Source organism: Macrotis lagotis, chromosome 8 (genome assembly GCF_037893015.1).
Source record: "Macrotis lagotis isolate mMagLag1 chromosome 8, bilby.v1.9.chrom.fasta, whole genome shotgun sequence".
In the NCBI taxonomy this organism is placed as follows: domain Eukaryota; kingdom Metazoa; phylum Chordata; class Mammalia; order Peramelemorphia; family Peramelidae; genus Macrotis; species Macrotis lagotis.
The window spans coordinates 66034616-66055313 of record NC_133665.1 but is presented as its reverse complement, the minus strand read 5'-3'; the positions used below and the strand labels follow the sequence as shown (position 1 = coordinate 66055313).

Here is a 20698-nt window from a genome sequence, read left to right as displayed (position 1 = left end):
GGCAAATTATGGAAATTATAAATATCAGGAAATGATATAGTGTTTTAAGGCATTTGGTAGAGTGCCTAAAAGTTTAGAAAATCTAAATATCTCTCAAAAAACATTTTCAAAATATTATGCTTCTCCCCCCCCATTTTTAATTATGACTTTCTACCCTACCATCTAGGACATGCTCTAGGTTCAGGAACTAATTGAGAATACAGACAGATGAACCTCATAATATTTCCAAGACCTAAGTCTCTACTTAGATGAAACCCCCAGAGAGGGAGCAAGAACCAATTTTATTCATTATGAATTTCTACTCCTTTAAAGCCCAACTCAAAAGTCACACCTCCATGTGTCTGACAACTATATCAATTCAGCCTCAGTACCTTCTCTGAGTTCTGGTTCCCACATCTAAAAGTGTCTGCAGGGCATCTACACTTGATTATCCCACCAGCATCCAAAATTCAAAATAGTCCAAATGAAAGCATGTTCTTTCCTCTCCATTCAACTTCTCTGTTTCTGTTATGGTGCAACCATGCTCCCTGTTACCCAAACTCAGAACCTAAACATAGTTTTTGACTCTTATCTGCCCTTGCATCCACTCAGCTTGCTGCTTCCCCCTTACCTGAAATATTGGAATCATGTTGCAGATATATCTCTCCTTACCAATTCAGCTTTCACAAGGTCATCAAAATAATCTTCTTTGTTCATTAAATATGTATTTATTTGCAAGTATTTGAGTGTCTGCTATGCAGAAGACATTCAAAAATAAAATGATCCCCAAAGACTATTACTATCAAATTAGAAAAAAAGTTATCTTATTATGTAATTTTACTATCTCATACTTTATTTTTCTTTCTTAAGGATATGATTTCTCTGTTATCACATTCAATTGAGATCAATGTATAACATGGAACCAATGTAAAGACTAACAGAATGCCTTCTGTGGGAGGTGGGGGGAGGGAAGCAAGAATGGGGAAAAATTTGTAAAACTCAAGATAAATAACATCTTTCTTTAAACAAAAGTTAAAAAATAAAATGGTCCCTGACCAAGAGGAGTGTCCATTCTATGTTCTACCTCCTAATGCACTGTCACCTACCTACCTACCAAAGGTTACCAGTGTTCCTTATTGACCTGGGATTAAAAAAGCAGTAACTTAGTCTAAAATTTTAGGCCCCCTGTAGACTGACTACAACCTACACTTCTAGGCTTATTTCCCATTTACTTCCTTTCATGAAATTTCCATTTGAGTCAAACCGTTGACTGTTCTTTCTCTTCACCTTCCTTCTTACTGCTGGAAACATTTTCCTTCATTCACTTAACTTGTTAAAATCCTTCAAGGTCTCACTCATAGGACAGCTTTTTCATAAAGCTATCCTTGTTCCCAGAAATTTTAAATACAATCATAGGTCATTAAGATTGAAAGAATCCCCAAAGATGAGATAGTCAAAGGATCATAGACTTTAGAACTTAGGGAGACTTTAGAGGTCATTTAGATCTAACTACTCTTTTTTTTTTTTTCAAAGAAGAAAACTGAGACTCAGAATGATTAAATGACTTTGCTCAAGACCCCATAGTCAATAACAGAAATGTTGAGAATTTTAGCCCTTGCCTTTAACTCCAAATCTAAAAAGAGACCCTGCATCTCCAATGTTCTCTTCCTCTTCAGATTTTCCTAAAAAGCCTTAATTGGACCTATTAAGTTGAAAATAGAAATTATACTGGATTTGAAATCAAAGAATCTGTGTTCAGATCTCAGGTCTATGGCATACTTCTGTGTGATATTAGGCAAGTTACCATTTCTTTGGTTCCTTAGCTTTCCCTTCTCAATGAGAGTATTGAATAGATGACCTCTAAGATTCCTCCCAATTTTAAATATATGAAATTACCCTATACTAGATTTAATTACTGGATATTATGCTTCCCTCCCCACCTTAGACAAAGTTCTAAAGGCAGGGAGCATATTGTCATAGTTTGTAGTAGGCAGTCAGTAAATAGAAGTATAATATGGTAAATAAAAGCATTGGGCTTGAAATGGGGAAGGAGTTCTACTCGATAACCTCTAAGGTCCCTCCCAATTCTAAATCTAAAAATCCTATAAATTGTAGAGTTCAGTTTTTTGGCACCATTGTTAATTCTTCCCAGTCCATAATAATCTCTTTTCATCTTTTCTTTTACTGGTTACCTGCCACCACCTCCAAGTAGGTTTGTGATCTTAGATAAATCACTTTTCCTTTCTAAACCTCAGTTTCTTAATGACCAAATTACAAGGAGATATATGGCATAAGATTATCAATAAATCATTTTATTCCTAAGATCATCATTTCCATATGTACTCCCTAATGTATTCATCATATGTTATTATCTATGTTATCCCCTATCACATGTTGAGTTCATTTAAGCCCAGGTCAATGTCTTATTTGAAATATCTCTTTCTCTCTCTCTCTCTCTTTACCTCTCTCTCTCTACCTCTAACTCTGCAGTTAGGTGCTCAATAAATTCTAGTTGAATTGAATTTTGGAATTTATCATTGAACTACTTTAAAGTCTGACTTTGTGCTGAGCCCCTACTAGCCAGACAGATACATATATGCACAAAATCTGTTCATATCTCTTAAATGCCTCTCCTTGAAGTCTAATGATGCCAGTAGTGCACACAGTTTTGTCAATTAATTTTCTTTGAACAAAGATTCTCCTTCTTTTCCTCCTACCTCCCTGCCCCTATATTTGTAAAACACTTACCTCAGTACTTGTCATATAGCAGGACCTATATAAATGCTTATTATATCCTCCCCTTCAATTGAGAAAACAAGAACAAGTTTTAATAAGAATAATTCTGGATTTTATGCAAAGGGCTAGAAGAGACCTCAAAAGCCATCTCCAGTTAATCCTCTCATTTTTTAGATGAGGAAGCTTCTGCTTGAGAAAGTTAAAAACTTGTCCAAGATCACATAGGAAATTAGCACCAGGGGAGGGATTTGAAAATAATGTAAGTAAATATGTGTTCTCTTTGAATGGGCAAAGTAAAGTATGGCTGCCTCTCAACCACTGCCCCAAGTCACCCTAAGATATTAGAAAGAGGTGAATACACTGTCATTTCACTATTATTTTCTCCTCCTTCTTGAGGGCAGGCAGCTTAGTAGGTCCTGCCATTCCAAGTATGTGGACTTTTACCTGTACTTTTGCCTTTCAGAATACAGTACATTTTCAAATGCCTTAGAGAGATATCGGAAGCAGAAGAAGGAATACTCAGTGTTCAGTCAGCGGACAGAGGCGGCCTCTGCTGCACAGTATTTTCAGGTATGAAGGAAAATAATAGTAATTAACACTGATGTGATGATTTGAGATGTACATTCTCATTTGAGCTTCTCAACCATTCTGGGAGGTAGGTGCTACAGGTTTTACTAGCCCATTTTACAGATGATGAAGCAAGGCTCAGAGAACTAAAATGATTTTCCCATGGTCTAATAAATGATAGTTTCAGCCTAGATTTGAACCCAGGTCTTCTTGGGTTCTGTACTCTATAATGCTTTATAGTCTAGAATTTCAGTTTTTTTTAATTTGAGAAATTGCCTAAAGCAGTATTTCTTTACTAAGGGTACTCCCTTGAGTCCCTACATCCAATCATCATATTCACCTTCATACCCTAATATCCAACAGTATTTAAATATATCAGCACAACTCTTCTACTGGTATTATTGTGAAGAAAGTGATTTTTGAAAACTTAAATTCCTATGGAAATTTGCTATGGCAGTGGTAAGGAGCAGCAGGAGGAAATATTTCTGTAGTCTTGTGTAATCCATTTATCAAAGAGCTTCAAGAAAAGGACCCCTCAGATTCCATGGCAGATTGTCATGAATATCTCTTAATTCAATCTTTTACCAAGAAAAATGGGGAAAAAAATCCACATATTCCAACACCTTTTCCCCAACTAACAAGTATGTTAGTTACATTGTTCCAAAGGAATTATTAATTTTTTGGAAATTATGGGAAATTTGTGGAAAACCAATAGGATCTTGATATGGTAGAGAGAGACAAAGAAGACCTAGACATGAATTCTGGTTCTGCCACTTACTGTATGTATATTTAACTTTAGGCAAATCATTTTAGGTTTCAGTTTCTTCATCTGCAAATTAAGGAGTTTGGACTATGTAATATTTAAAGTCTCTTCTAACTCTAAGTCCAGTGATCTTATCCTCTTCTGCAATAGACAAATCAGTCATCGATAGTAATCCAGCAGTGATTTTGTAAATGACCTCTCCTTGGCTTTGGTTGCATAACCTTCTGTTAGAATGGTCTTCTGGCCACCATCACACTCACAGCTCCACCTGTCCACTATGGATATTAGCAGAAGAAACCCTGAGTACCTTCTTCCTGATAAAGAGGTAGACTGTTATTACTGAAACGTATCAAACCAAGGCTGGACTAGAAAATTTGGGTTCAAACTCTGACCTTCTTTACTTGTTCTATCACCATGGGCAACTCATTTAATCTCTTCCAGCCTGATTGCTCATTTGTAAGTCAGTATCACCGTATTACTACCTTCCTCACAGTTTTGTTAAAAAACACTTTACAGATTTTAAAGTGCCAATTTAGCTGTGAATTAGGGAGTCACAGAATAGTAGAGCTGGAAGGGACCTTAGAGATCTAGTCCATCCATATTTCTTGTCCCCTCATTTCACAGATGAACAAATTGAGGAGCAGAGAGGAAAATTAAACACCCAAACATGACTACTCAGTGGCAACTAGACCTCAAACCCTGATCCAAATTCATTACTCTTTCTACTTCCTCTCTGTTTTCTCCTCAGAGGATGATTAAATTACCAAATTTATGAATAGTTGTAATGATCATTTCTGACCCACAATTATGTTCTTTAAGCCAAAATAAAATGTCAACACTGATCTGGAATTCCTTCTCTCCTGGCTCAACATCTTTCTCTCTCTCTCTTCACAGTGCCTCTGCATGCACATATGCTCACCTACTTCTGACTCTTCAGCTGTTTTTGAAGAAATCTATTATTCTGGGCCAAAAAAAGCACCTGCAACCCTATTTGTAAAGTGGGTGATAGTGACCTAATTCCAAACCTACAGTCCTTCTTATCTTTCAATAATAGAATTGGGCATCTCTTCCTCAGAAAACTACTCCCTATTTGTCCAGAAGCTGACCAAGATCTCTACTTGTGCCACAATTTACTTTCATTCACTGAGTAGCTATGACCACATTTTCTAATGCTCTCTCTGAAAAGTGCTGGTCACTATTTCAGTAATTTCTGATGAATGTATAAGATGTTATTTCTTACTTTTGGTGGGCCAAAGCCCTGCATCTGGTCTATGGTTAGAAGATAATCCATCTCAGGGACTCATCTATTATGTAACTTTGACCATGTCATTTCTCTTTAGGCCTTAGTTTCCCCATCTGTATATACTCTCACCTAGACTGACCTCTCTCCCTAGACTAACACTGACCCACTTACCTCACTCCCAGTTCTGATGGATGTTGTTGTGGCCTCTCAGGAGGGGAAGTTATTGCTCATTCTTGGGATCCTAATAGTAACATATATTTCTCCTCCCAGACTTCCTGAGCCTTCACTGATGTGCTTTTTTAAAATACAAAATCAGTCACAATATTAACTCTTAAAGAAAAAACATTTACTTGACAAGGAGACAAAAACAAGAAAAATCATAACCTTGACTCTAGAGAAGGTAGCTAGAGTACCTGACCTGGGGTTAGGAAGACTCTTTTTCTCAAGTTCCAATCTGGACTCAGTTATTTATTAGCAGGGTGATCCTTAGCAAGTCATTTAATCCTACTTGCTTTGGTTTCCTTATCTGTAAAAAGAGCTGAAGAAAAAAAAATGGCAAACTGTTCTAACATCTTTGCCAAGAAAACTCAAAATGTATAACAGAGTCGGACACAATTGAAATGACTGAACGACAATAAATTACTCAATAGAAAACAAATCAGTAATCATTAAAACAGTTCAATCCATCCATTAACCTAAGTCACATTCTCTCACCAGTGCGCAAAACTCCTTGAGGGATGTGTGGCACTGAACTTAGAGAAATCTAGCAGAGACACATGAGTAGGGAAACCTGAGTTATCTTTTCAATCCTATAACAGTGTGTTCTTATTTCTTTGTTTCTATCAAGAGCCTCCGTTCTTTTAATCCTCAAGTCAGAAACTTTAACCAAATAGATCTAATTGTTATTCCCTTTTGATATTCATTCTCCTGCTTCTGTGCTTTTGAATAGGCTGTTCCCCTATGTATGAACTGATCTCCTTCCTCACCTCTATGTTTTGAAACTCCTGGTTCCCTTTTAGACTCACCTGAATTGATGCCTCTCACACAGGAGAAATAGTGTAGTCTCTACTGAAATTACTTTGTATTTAGTTTATCTGTTTTTCTCTGAGTTTGTGTTTCAGTAAGTAGAGTGTAGGGGAAAGAATTATTTCACTTTTGGCTTAATATCCCAAACATTGTACCTGGTACATGATAAACACTTACTAAGGGCTGGTTGAGCTGAACATGATCTCTAAGTTTCCCTCCAGTTCGAGTTTCTGTGATTTCTATGACATGCACACAGACCCACAGACACACACATATATGCATCTATGCCTTCCATATGGCTTTTGGTAATAATGAATTTATAATTTCTTGGGTTTACTACTACATATCCAGAGATACATTCAATTTGATAATTTGGAGATAACTTGATATATATCCAATTGATCATTATGTGTATGAGGGTCTTATCTCTCTGAGAAAGAATCATTACTTTTCAGAATTCATAGAAAACCCATGTCAGGGGCAGCTAGGTGGTTGCAGTGGATAAAGTACCAGCCCTGGAGTCAGGAGTACCTGGGTTCAAATCTGGTCTCAGACACTTAATAATGACCTAGCCATGTGGCCTTGGGCAAGCCACTTAACCACATTTGCCTTGCAAAAAAGAAAAAGAAAAAAGAAAAAAAAAAGAAAACCCATGTCAGGTGCACATACTTGAAGAGAGACTATCCTAAGTGTATTAATACTGAATTGGGTTTTTGAAGTCTGGGAATGATTCAAGGTTTTTAGTATAATAAAAGCATTTCCAACTAAGTGTAATAGTTTAAAGAAGTACATATTTTATTTTAGCATTGAATATGGAGCCTGAGAGGTAAGTCAAGATTGAACAGCGGGAGTTTATGTGTTCAAATCCCACTTCTGACACCACCTGTGTCTCTGAGCAAGCCATTTAATCTCCCTGGTCTCAGTTTCCTCATCTGTAAATTAAGTTCTAGAGCTAGAATCTCTTGACCATCCCCTGTTTTCCGTCCTTTCAAGCAAAAGCTCACAATGGAAAGGGAGAATATTTAAGATGTCAGGGATTCACCGGAATGTCATGGTACACTAATCTTGTGTGGTATTGCTATAGAGATAAGGGCAAGGCGAATGTCACCTGGGGTCAGCCTTTATAACAAGTCCTATGCTCCTTATCTTCTTCCTCTGATATTTTCTGACTCCCACCCTCTACCTGATTTATGATCCTGTTTGCTTTTATTGGAGATTCCCCATTAATCTTCTGAACATTTTGAGTCTCACACATAAAAGGTATTTAGAAATTACATTGTGAAATTGAGTTGCACTGAATCAACAGAGCATGTGTGTACTTTATGAGTTAGAAATACATACATACACACACACATACACACACACACACACACACACAAACACAAAATCTGTGCATGTTGCCCACCAGTCTTGGAGGAAACCAATTTCAAATTCTGTTTCTGGTATAGGTAAATGACCCTTAATGCAACACATCTATCTCCATCTGGACCTCATTTACACATCTGTAAAATGTTAAGATTGGTTTCAGTGCTCTTTAAGATTCCTTCCTGTTGTGTAATTCTGCAACTTATCCTTTCTTTTTAGTTTTATGGATGTATATCCCAACAGCAGAATATGCTACAGGATTTTGTGAGGACAGCTACCTACCACAGAGCCATTCTTCAGAACCATACAGATTTTAAAGACAAGGTAAGTCCTCTAGTTTGTTGTTAATTACATATATATATATATATATATATATATATATATATATATATATATATATATATATACAATCTTTGACATAGCAATATTATTAGCCAAGCCTAAATCTCTGGGAACTGACAATGACCTTGACAAGCAGGCCAAGACTGAAAGTGGGGGGGGGGAGGGCATATGTGTTTATATATTATATTTCCCCACTAGTATATAAGCTACATAAGAGTAGGGAATGTTTTTCATCTGGTTTTCATTTCCTGCTGCCTAGTATATTGCTATGTAGCCAGTAGTTGCTTTATAAAAGCTTGGTGGGCTGGATTAGATGCAATTGAGTTTTAGTGATTCCTGATTTTGCCTTCTATTGAATGATTTGTTGGTGTTCAGTCATTTCAGTCATATTTGACTGTTTTTGACCTCATTTGGGCTTTTCTTTTTTTTTTTTTTTTGGTGACAATACCAGAGTTGATTTGCCATTTCCTTCTCCTGCTCATGTAATAAGTAAGGAAAGTGAATCAAACAACTTTAAGGATCACATACAGAGTAGCCCTGCAGGGAATGCTTCACCTTTAGTTGCTTCTATATGTCTGTTTCCCTTATGGAACTGGTAAAAGTATTACCTTAAATAGATTTTAGCATTTTTGGCATTAGTGTTCCATGATTCTTCCTTATTAATCAGTGCATAGTTCAACAGTACAGGACAACTCTGATGGGAGGCAAGATGGCACAACCCAAAGAGTATAGGACCAGGAGCCAAGAGGCTTGGGTTCTTAGTCCAAGTTCTCTTCCTTGCAATACTGCATAACTTTGAGTAAATCACTTCCCATTCATGAGCTACATTTTCTTCAGTAGTAAAATGTGTGCATTAGAATAAGTCACCATATGATGGAGGAATGAGTTTTAAGTCAGACAAGTTGGATTGGAATCCTGGCTCTGCCCCTAGGTGACCAGAGACAAGTTACTTAATCTCTCTTTGCCTTATTTTCTGTATTAAATGAAAGAACTGGACTCAGCAGTCTCAAAGGTGCCTCATAGTTCTAGATCTATAATTTCCTGAATCTCTGAATAGAGCCCCAAGGTCCCTTTTCTGCTCAGTGATACTTGTGAAAACTGTCTTCCATACTAGATACTTATTCTCTGATGGGACAAAAGAGATGTGCAGAGGCTTCAATGATTTTTTTCTTTTGCTTAAATTTTTATTGGAAATCAGACTAAAATTATTCTGAGATGTCTTTAGGAAGTTGTCTTTTTCCACTCTTTCCAACAAGAGACTTCCCAAAGGAATTTTTTTTAATTAAGAAGAAAATGGCTGTGTAGAAATCCTTCATAAATCTTTCTCTCTACCATTACTCCTAAGTCCCTCAAGACCTAAGAGCCGGTGAAGATACTAGTATTAAATTTAAACATGAGCAGGAATTTGGACTGTTTTCTTAGATATCCACAGTTTGTTCAAAGCTATTTTTAACCTTAGAAAGCTTGATTTCTCATTCTGTCTTATCCCAGCAATTTTAATGAAAAATTTGGCTTTGCCAGAAAATTGCTGGCTGAAAATTGTGTCTGGCCTGCATCCAGGGGACTGACCCTGTTGGTTATCCACCAACCTCTTCTCCTCAGAGATTGCCTTAATTGCAGTCTGCCTATTTTTAGCTTCTTGCAAAGTGTGCAACTGGGGAAGGTCCATCAACCTAAAGGTGCTGGGCTGTAGAGTTTTAATTCTGAAATGTTTTGACATGTTTGTCAGGGCACTGGTTTCTAGAAGCAAGAACCTGTGACAGTGGGCACCAGCTGAAAATGTATTTTAAAAATCAGCATTTTAGCAAAGGAGAAAATCCCTAGTGCAGCAACTACTTAGTGCTTCCTAGTGTGATACTGGTTTAGCAGAAGGGAATTTAGGGACTTAACAGCTTCACACACACATACACATATCACATATAACATATAACACACAACATATACCTGCTCAAATTATCAAGCAATATTCAGATTTGGGGAACCTTGCTTCACTCCATGATTTGTGATTTGTCTTTGGCAGAGAATCATGGTGTTTTTGCTACAAGGCCAGGGCATCTTTTTTTAATCCTACCATAAAATTATCCTTCTAGACACTGCTGATAGCAGTTTAAGTAGGGCTGCTAGAACCAGTCATCTGTTCACTGATAAAGGCTGCCCCAAATTGTTAACTGTTTGGATTAAGTGCCATGGCACACATCTATTTAGAATTGGCTGTGAACTCTATTGAAGAGAATAGTAGCTTACTTTCTTTTTTTTTTTCAACCTACTTGGCATGACTTTGACTATTAATAACATGCCACTAAATACCTTGATGATTCCCATATTGCAGGACTATTCTGGGAATGCAATATGTCCTACCTAATGTTTTTTAGACTTTGAAGTCAGATTGATATAGCCAGTGAACTCCTAGGTTTAGAATCAGGGAGCCTTGGGTTCAAATCTTGGTTTTTCTATTTGGCTATTTTACTTTGGGTAAGTAAATGTGATCAAGGAAAATAGAATATATCAAAGTTTCTCAGCCCTTATTTTTGTCATAGATCCATTTTGTAATCTGGTGAAGTCTATGAACTCTTTATGAGGATACTGTTTTGAGAATTTTTTTTTAAATTACTATTAAAGGAAATGCTAAATTACAGTTATAGGTTAATAAAAATAAACTGACACTTTTCTGCATCCAGGTTCATGAGTCCCCCTGAAATTTTCCAAACCCTTTATGATTCTCTTAATATTTTAAAATATGTGTTTAATAAAAAATTTTTTAAAAATAGGACTGCTTAAAATTCCATTCTAAGTATACTGCAGAAGTGACCCTGGGTCCACAGTGACTCCAGTTCTACCAAGTTGAAAAGTATGGTTCCAATTCTAAAAATTTGTTTTTCTGAAGACCAGTTAGCTATGTTAAGAGTAGAGTCTCATTATGTGTTGAAAACTTCTTTGACCATGACTAAACAGCAAAGAATACAAAATGATCTCCTACTCTAAATCTTTTTTTACTGCTTCATCAAGGAAGCAGATGCAGTTTATAGTCCATCTATGTGAATGACATTTTATTTTTCATGAACTACAGTGTTCCATGACCTGCACCCATATTTTTGTTTTGCTTTTATTGGACAATGGAATGAAGTGACTTTCCCAAGGTCATACACTAGTAAGTCTTAAGTGTCTGATTCTGGATTTGAACTCGATCCTCCTGACTCCAGAGCTGGTGTTCTATCCACTGCCTTACCTATTCTTACCTCAAGTGCTATTCTAAATGTGAGATATTCTTCTAGAGAGCAAATGAACATATTGGTAAAGAAACTAAGTCTTATAACTTAACATTCTCATTATAAATAAAAAAAGAAAGTCTCACACACTGGAAAACAGACTGGTTTTCTTTGGGAAGGAAAATAAAAGAATCAGATGTGATTTTCTGATGTGTCTAAATAAGAAACATTTTATGGAATAGTGAGTCATATCATACTATTTGTTCATGTTAGGTATAATAATAATAATAATAATAATAATAATAATAATAATAATACATATTTGCAACAAAGACAATCATGAACATAACTGAAGACAGTGTCCCAACGTCTGTTGCAAAGGAAGAGGGAGGAAAAAATTCACAAAAAATTAAAAAGATCCTCTAAATTAAATAAGAAGTCAGGGATTTCAGTGTGAAGTCAGCCATAGGTGAGAACAACAAAAATTCCTGGAAAATACAGGTCAGAAATAAGTAATCAGAAAAACAAAAAAATTGGAGATTATACAGATTTGTGTTTGCATAACAGATTTTTAAATATTTTATTTTTCTAAATACATGTAACAAATATTTCTAATATACACTTTTTTAAAAAAGTTGAGTTTCTAAATTTTCTCCTTACCCAAACCTCTCCCCTATCCCTGAGAGAGTAAGCTATTTGTTACAGGTTATATAGGTGCAATAAAAAAATTTCCATATTAATAATGTTGTTAAAGAAGACACAAAGAAAAAAGACACAAAAAATAAAGCTAGTGAAAAAATAGTATGCTTTGATACACTGTCAAACTCCAGTTCTTTCTTTGGAAATGAATAGCATTTTTCATGATGAGTCCTTTGGAATTGCCTTGAATCCATGTATTGCTGAGAATAGTTGTTATTCACTGTCAATCACCATACAATATTGCTGTTATTGAGTACAATGTTCTCCTGGTTCTTCTCTTCTTCAAAAGTGTTTTGTATCTGACTACCTTCTCCCATGATCTCTATTACCCAGACCCCTCTCCCCCTGCCCCCTTTCTCCCATTCTTTTCCTTATCTAGTTTCCTCTAGGGTAAGAAAGATTTCTATACTCAGTTGAATGTGTATGTTATTTCCTCTTTGAGCCACTTCCAATGACAGTAAAAACTCACCCATTCCCCCCTCACTTTCCCTGTCTTCCATTCCATTGCAAAAGCTTTTTCTTGCCTCTTATGTGAAATAACTTAACCTATTCTACCTCTCCTTTTCCTAAAGCCCAGTACATTCCTTTCTTGACCATTAACTTCATCTTTTTAACATGTCATACCTTCAAATTTAACTCCCTTCTGTGCCTTGTCTACCTTCTAACTGCCCTAATAAATGAGAAAGTTCAAATGAGTGATCTTCTCATTCAGGAATACAAGTAGTTCAATAATTTGCCCTTACTGTCCACTCTCTCTGTCCTTCACCTGAGTCCTGTACATGAAGATCAAATTTTCTGTTCATCTACTCTGGTCCCTTTTTTCATTGAATATCTTTCAATTTCTATTTAAACCTCTGCTTCTTGGCTATCAAGACAATTTTTCCCTATGTTTAGATTGGCTGGGTGGTTGATTCTTGGTTACAATTCAAACTCTTTTGCCTTCTGGAATATCATATTCCAAGCCCTGTGGGCCCTTAATGTAGAAACTGCTAAATATTTGGTTATCTTTACTATAGTCCACATTATTTGAATTGTTTCTTTATGGATGCTTGTAATGTTTTCTCCTTGACTTGGGAGTTCTAAAATTTGACTTTAATATTCCTGGCAGTTTTCCTTTGGGATCTCTTTCAGGACATGATCAGTAGATTCTTTCAATTTCTATTTTATTCTCTGTTCCTTGGATATCAAGGCATGTTTCCTGAAGAATTTCTTGAAAAATTAAGTCTGGGATCTTTTCTTTTCATCATGACTTTGAAATAGCTCAATAATTTTTAAATTACCTCTCCTGGGTCTGTTTTCCTAGTCAGTTGTTTTCCAATGAGAAATTCCAGATTTTCTACTGGTTTTTCATTCTTTTGGTTTTGTTTTGTTGTTTCTTAATATCTCACAAATTAATCTGTTTCCCTTTGCTCCAGTCTACATTTGAAGAAATTTTTTTCTTCAGAAAGCTTTTGTATCTCCTTTTCCAGCTGGCCAATTCTATTTTTTAAGGCATTCTTTTCCTCATTGGCATTATGGACTGCTTTTTCCATTTGAGCCAAACTGGTTTTTAAGATGTTATTTTCTTCAGGATTTTTTTTGTAATTCCTTCACCAAGCTACTGACTTGGTTTTCATGATTTTCTCACATAATTCTCATTTCTATTACCAATTTTTTCCTCTACCTCCTTTATTTGATTTTCAGAATTAAGCTCCTCTATAGCCTGAGACCAGTAGTAATTTTCTTGGAGGATTTGGATACAGAGAAGCTTTGACCTTGTTATCTTCTGAGTGTGTAATTTGATCCTCCATAGGAACAATGTAATTGTCTATGGTAAGATTTTTTTTCTTCTGTGTTCATTTCTCCAGCATATGACTTGATTTTTAACTCTTTGTTAAGGTAGGGCTTTGCTTCCAGGGTGGCACTGTTCCAAGCTTTTGAGGGTTTTAGCAGCTGTTTTCAGGATCATGCTTCCAGGGATATCAAATTCTTCAAGGTCTTATGGAAAGCTTTGACTGCTCTCCTGGCCTGTGCTCTGATCAGTGGATGACCATAAGCACTCCCCTCTGTCCTGGACTGTGAGGAGAGTCCCTGCTCCTTAGATTGGGACCCCAGTCTTGGACCTAGATCTCAGTTGGTTCTTGTCTTTCATTATCGAAGAAGACCAAAATGACATAACTATGTTTGAGACAAAGTATAGTGTGTCTGACTGAGGCTAATCAGACCAATTTGATCTTGGAAGACTCTACCACAGTTCAGGTACAAATAGTCCATGTGAACACCAAGGTTGGGTACTCTGAACTTATGTATGTAACATTTCCTTTTAGCTGTTTCAATTCTGCCTTCCTCATAGAGTGCAACACCCTCATTGATGAGGGCATGCCATGTTGGGTGGTCCTGTGTCAGTGTCTCCCATGTTGTATAATCATTTCTAAAGTTCTTCAATGAGACCTTCTTGGTGTCTTGGTATCGCTTCTTCTAATCCCTGTACTAGTACTTGCCTTTTGTGAGTTCTCCATAAAATAGTTTTTTGGCAATTGTACGTCTAGCATTCTAACAACTTGCCCAGCCCATCATGGTTGCACTCTCTGTAGTGATGTTGGAATGCTAGGTGGTTTAGTTCAAAAAAAGGACTTCAGTGTATCTTCTCCTGCCAGATGACCTTCAGAATCCTCCTAAGACAATTTAAATGGAAGCCGTTCAGTTTCCTGACATGGTGTTGATGGACTGTTCAGGTTTCACAGGCAGTGAGCAATGAGCTCAGCATACTGACTCTGTAGACCTTCAGTTTGGTAATCAGGCTAATATCTCTTCTCTCCTACACTTTCTTTTGGAGTCTCCCAAAAACTGAGCTTACTCTGGCAGTACATGTGTCAATTTCATTGTCAATGTGTACCTCCTTAAAAAGGACACTGCCAAGGTAAGTGAATTTGTCCACAATACTCAAAACTTCTCTATTTGCTGTAATCAATGGTTCCATATATGGAAGGTGGGGTTCTCACTAATGGAGCACCTGTGTTTTCTTGGTAATAATTGTTAGACCAAAATTTAGCTCAAGCAACAGAGAATCATCCAAACTTTGTTGCATCTCACCTTCTGAGGTTCCATTGAGTGCACGATTATCTGCAAACAGAAGATCATGCACCAACAACTCTGCCACTTAGGCTTGTAGCCTTTTCAAGTTGAAGAACTTGCCATCAGTGTGGTAGCTGATTTTGAATCCATGTTCATCCTCAGTGAAGGTGTTTGCTGATTAAGGAATCAGTTGTTTATATTTGAGCAGACTATAAACTTACTAGAGCAAAAATTGATAAAGAGTTAAAAAGAAAAAAGATAAGGCATGCATTTTTAAATTTGAAACTCAGCTATTTTAAAAAAGTTATTGGGGGCAGCTAGGTGGCACAGTGGATAGAGCACTGGCCTTGGAATCAGGAGTATCTGAGTTCAAATCCAGCCTCAGACACTTAATAATTACCTAGCTATGTGACCTTGAGCAAGTCAGTTAACCCCGTTGCCTTGCCAAAAAAAAGCTTATTGGGCATTTAGAATATGATCTCAACACTAAACTACATGAGCATAAATTAAAATAATTTTATAAAGATGTTTAATATATATCAATTTCTATATAAAATGACCTGAAAAATCTCCTTATTCAACAAACATTTGAGTTGCTTCTCCAGCATAGACATATGATAGCAAAGAAAAATATCAGAGTAGAATATAAACTCAAATCTAAAATCTTACAGAGAAGACAAGCAGAAGTTTATGAACAGTATGTCCTAATTGAATCAGAGAAGCAGTGGAAAGTTAAATTAGCTTAAAGAAATCATGGCGAGAGATCCATCAGAGCAAAATCATACCAATAATATTTATTGACAAAACTGGAGGGACAAAAGAAACATAAACATCTGCAAATATTTAAAAAACAATCTTTTCTATATCAGCAAAAGAAGAGCTACAACACAGATTCTTACATCATAGTTACTAATGGACACATAAAAAAAGATGAAAGTAAAAAACAAAGACAAAAAAACCCAATATTATTGGACCAAATATACATAGAGGGGAATCTGTTCAGAAGACAATACAATATGAAGGTCTTAGGAACTGATTCTCAAGATGGTTGAAGGAAGGGGGGAAAAACAAAGGCCTGGAGAAAATTTCAGATCTTATTAATATATTTTTAAATCTGCCTATTAAAAATTATCTAACAAAATGCCTGCTTTCCATCTAAAGAAAGTTATGAGAGCAATTACAGCCATCATGATGCATTAGTAACAAGGAAATTTTCTTTTCTTTTCTTTTTTTTTTTTTTGGCAAGGCAATGGGGTTAAGTGGCTTGCCCAAAGCCACACAGCTAGGTAATTGTTAAGTGTCTGAGGCCTGATTTGAACTCAGGTACTCCTGACTCCAGGGCCGGTGCTCTATCTACTGTGCCACCTAGCTGCCCCAGCAGGGAGATTTTCAGAAGTGGTATTCCATGATATATCACATCTTTGCCATCTCACACTGACTGAAAAAATGGAGAAAATTGAAGACCCCATTTTTCTTTTTACATGTTGAATATTAAAAAAAAAATTTTAAAGATTTTATTTATTTTGAGTATTATAATTTTTCCCCAATCTTACTTCCCTCCCCCCCATGCCCCACAGAAGGCATTTTGTCAGTCTTTGTTTCCATGGTATACATTGATCCAAATTGTATGTGATGAGAGAGAAATCATATCCTTAAGGAAGAAACATAAAGTATAAGAGATAGCAAGATCAGACAATAAGATAGCAGTTCTTTCCTAAATTAAAGAACAGTCCTTGGTCTTTGTTCAAACTCCACAGTTCTTTCTCTGGATACAGATGGTATTCTCCATCACAGATAGCCCAAAATTATGTCTGATTGTTGCACTGATGGAATGATCAAGTCCATCAAGGTTAATCATCCACCCCATATTGCTGTTAGGGTGTACAGTGTTTTTCTGGTTCAGTATCAGTTCATGCAAATCCCTCCAGGCTTCCCTGAATTCCCATCCCTCCTGGTTTCTAATAGAACAATACTGTTCCATGACATACATATACCACAGTTTGCTAAGCCATTCCCCAGTTGAAGGACATTTACTTGATTTCCAATTCTTTGCTGCCACAAACAGGGCTGCTATGAATATTTTTGTACAAGTGATGTTTTTACCCTTTTTCATCATCTCTTCAGGGTATAGACCCAGTAATGGTATTGCTGGATCAAAGGGTATGCACATTTTTGTTGCCCTTTAGGTGTAGTTCCAAATTTCTCTCCAAAAAGGTTGGATGAGTTCACAGCTCCACCACCAATGTAATAGTGTCCCAGATTTCCCACAACCCTTCCAACAATGATCATTATCCTTTCTGGTCATATTGGCCAGTCTGTGAGGTGTGTGGTGGTACCTCAGAGAAGCTTTAATTTGCATTTCTCTAATAAGTAATGATTTAGAGCAATTTTTCATATGACTATGGATTCCTTTGATCTCCTCATCTGTAAATTGCCTTTGCATATCCTTTGACCATTTGTCAATTGGGGAATGTCTAAAAAAAGTCTTTTGATTCAACAGAATATAATTGTCTCTAATAAATGCTTTCTTTTGACAAGGTGTTTTCCATGTTAAAATTCTGAAGAATTTTTATAACAGTATGGCAAGAGAGATAAATGTGTTTGCTCTTCTAATCATAAAAATCAGGCAAGGTATATAACAAGTGTACATGTGCTTCCCAAAAGTTTTTATTTAGTACTTCCATTTTGCAAATGGTATCATTGTACCAAGACAGTAAATGTTGCAGGACCTCCTGGGTAAAAGATATAACTATAATTAGTTTGAAAACCAACAGGAAAAAAATCAAGAAGGTGGAGAATGCTTGTTGCTACCCTGATGCACTATTAGTAGAGATATGAATTGGTTCAGATATTCGGGAACTAATGAGGAATTTTACTGAAAAAGTCACTAAACTATATGTATCCCCTAGACCAGCAATATCCAACTAGTATCTATCCAAAGAAGGTTAAAGATAGAACAAAATGTTCCACATACATTCTAGCACTAAATAAAGCATCATCAACTAGCCAACCTTTGGAAGAATTTGGACAGAGTTACTCAGGAGGGGCAGACATAGATGGCTTACAAACTTCTTCATTGGAAGAAGTATCCAAATTGATGAGATCACAGATATCTTTTAGCATTTGAGTAAAGAATTAGAAACAAAGTGGGTGTCCATGATAGAGAAATGTGGGAAGATGTGTAAACCTATGCCAAGCAAAAAAAAAACAAAAAACTGCACAATAGCTTGCACAGGAAACAGTATAAGACCTAAGATCTCTGCTCATCAATGGAATGGCCAATCATCATTTCACCGACCTAGAGTGAAGCATATCTCACATCTTTTGGTAGGTAGGTGATAAACCATAGGTGCAGAATGAGGCATACATCTTCAGACATGGCCAATGTATTGATGTGTTTTATTAGACTATTATTTGTTGAGCATGGGAGGGTGAAGGAAGTGATCAGTAGAAAATGATAGTAAAAATGCATAAATACAGCATTTGAAAAGACGAGTTATAGTGAAAGGTGAATACAAACCATTTTTTCTTTAATATTACAAAACAAGTCAGTCTTTGGTATAAACATAAGGAGATGATTATATTTTAAATGTAATGTGTATTGATATTTTTGGAATAAATTAATTTTACAATTTTACTTCAAAACAGAACCTTTTAATCTAATATGGATATAACACACACAACTAAGTATAAATGATAATAACATTTCTATGATGTTCTGGGGTTTGTGTAGCACAAACTTTAATCTTATTTGATCCCCACAATGATCATGTGACTTAAGTGCTGTTATTATCCTCTGTTTATAAAGGAAGAAATGGAGGGTCAAGAGATTAAATGACTTGTCCTGGTTCACACAACTGTTAAATTTTTAATATCAGGTAGAATTGAACCCCAGTCTTCCTGACTCAAGGTTCAACAAGTTAGAATTTGATAGGGTCAAAAAAAGATGCATGTAAAGAGTTAATAAGAAAATGTGAAACTGAAGCTAAGCTCTCAAAATAAGAATATTAGAAACTGATGTAAGTATTTCATCTGGTGCGATGTTTTTTGTTTTTGTTTTTTTTTTGCAATGGTCATCTGAAATGATTTATTTTCACCTCATGGAGTTCATCAACTGACCAAGTCTGTCAGATCTTCTATAACATCTCTTTCCTCTGTCCTATTCTTTCCACTCATACCATAACCATCACTCCCTGCATTTGGTGTTAGCAAAACTGTGATTGCCATAATGCTTGGCTTGTAGGTCTATTTTCCTTTTTATGAAGTAGATAAGGATATATTTGTCATTTAAAATTTTTATAATTGAAAGTAACACATTTTTAATGTAAATGCTAGAGAATAGACCTTTTACTAAAAACCTAGGGGTCACCTCTCCCCACCACCAAAATTCATGTGTAAAATCCCAAAGGAATTTGTTCTTCCCCAAGGAGCAATCCTCAAGGCCATTTCGCTTAGCAATGGAAAACGTTATTTACAACATAAAGAAAACATTGTGGATAATGTGATGATTTCTTTTCCATTTACCAATGCAATTTGCTGAAATTTCTCTATTTTGCCTCATACCCCTAAGCTGTTGGGAATAATCATTCCTGTATCCAAAATTGTAATATTACTGAGCTCTATCCAAGTAAAGTAGTTTTTCATAACACTCCAATTCCCATAGATAACAGATTTCGTTTTCTAAGGGAAATAAAGAAATGATCCTCTGTACTCACCCTTGCCAGTAACTCTTCTAGAATCAATGTGAACTAGAAAATTGAAACATTATTGATGTACACCAGAAGGCAAAACTTTTGTGGTTGAATTAAAACAAGGTTCTCTTTGCCTCTTCCTTCTCCTTTACCACTCATGTCCAATTATTAGTTAAGTCCTGTTGATTCTTACCTTCATTGCATCTGCAGCTTGAGTCTGAACCTTCCTTTCTATGTATCCTGTTACTATCTAAGAATTATTATTCCTTATTTACCCACTTGAATCCCTAAAATAGCTTCCTGCCTCCTCTCAGTCCAATCTGTCTTTCCTAGTCCTATCAGAATTATTGCTCTTATACATAAGTCTAACTAGGAAAAAAAAATCTTTAATGTCACTTCATGTATAGTTTGATTTCTTTGACCTGGCAATCAAAGCTATCCATATCTAGCACCATCTTCCCTTTCTTGCATTATCCCTAAGCAAAAGCTGAACTTTATTTATCACTTCCATTAAAAAATAAAACTTTTAAAAAACAAGTACCACACCTGACCTATCTCTTCCTTCAAATTCTCCGTATTTGGGTTCCAGGGGGAGTATGATTGCCAAGCTGAGTAACAGAGATCAGCAAGGGACATAATAGCTTTACCCTGCTTTCAAGTTCTTGTTACCAAAATTACCATACAGACAATTAGATTATCTAGAGGCAGGTCAACTTTAGCGTAAAATCTTGGGAAGGACTTACATCTAAAAGACCAAGTTCATCCATTATAGCCAGACTGACAGCAGCCCATTGGGTTAAGTTGGTTATGGAAGAGAGGGTGAGAAGGATGTCTTTGCACAACATTCCTCTCACTTTAATCAACATAATATGTGTGTCATGTCATCATTCTCTTGATGTCATGGTCTTCTTTGATTATGAAGGACAACTATGTATAGCAGAAGTTACTGGGCCTTGTAAAATTCTGACTGTATTTCCACAGCATTTAAATGTTTTTTGTTGTTGTTGTTGTTGCTTGCAATATTTTC

The 20698-nt window shown here is 36.1% G+C and overlaps 1 protein-coding gene across 1 annotated transcript in view; it reads left to right on the top strand.

Annotated features, from left to right (window-relative positions):
- Window positions 1–20698, top strand: part of LOC141495750 (histone-arginine methyltransferase CARM1-like) — a 272410-nt gene that overhangs the window by 157010 nt on the left and 94702 nt on the right. The window contains exons 3-4 of the mRNA XM_074197436.1: window positions 3179–3285; window positions 7899–8003. Coding sequence (XP_074053537.1) covers window positions 3179–3285; window positions 7899–8003 — 212 coding nt within the window. The remainder of the gene's footprint in view (window positions 1–3178; window positions 3286–7898; window positions 8004–20698) is intronic.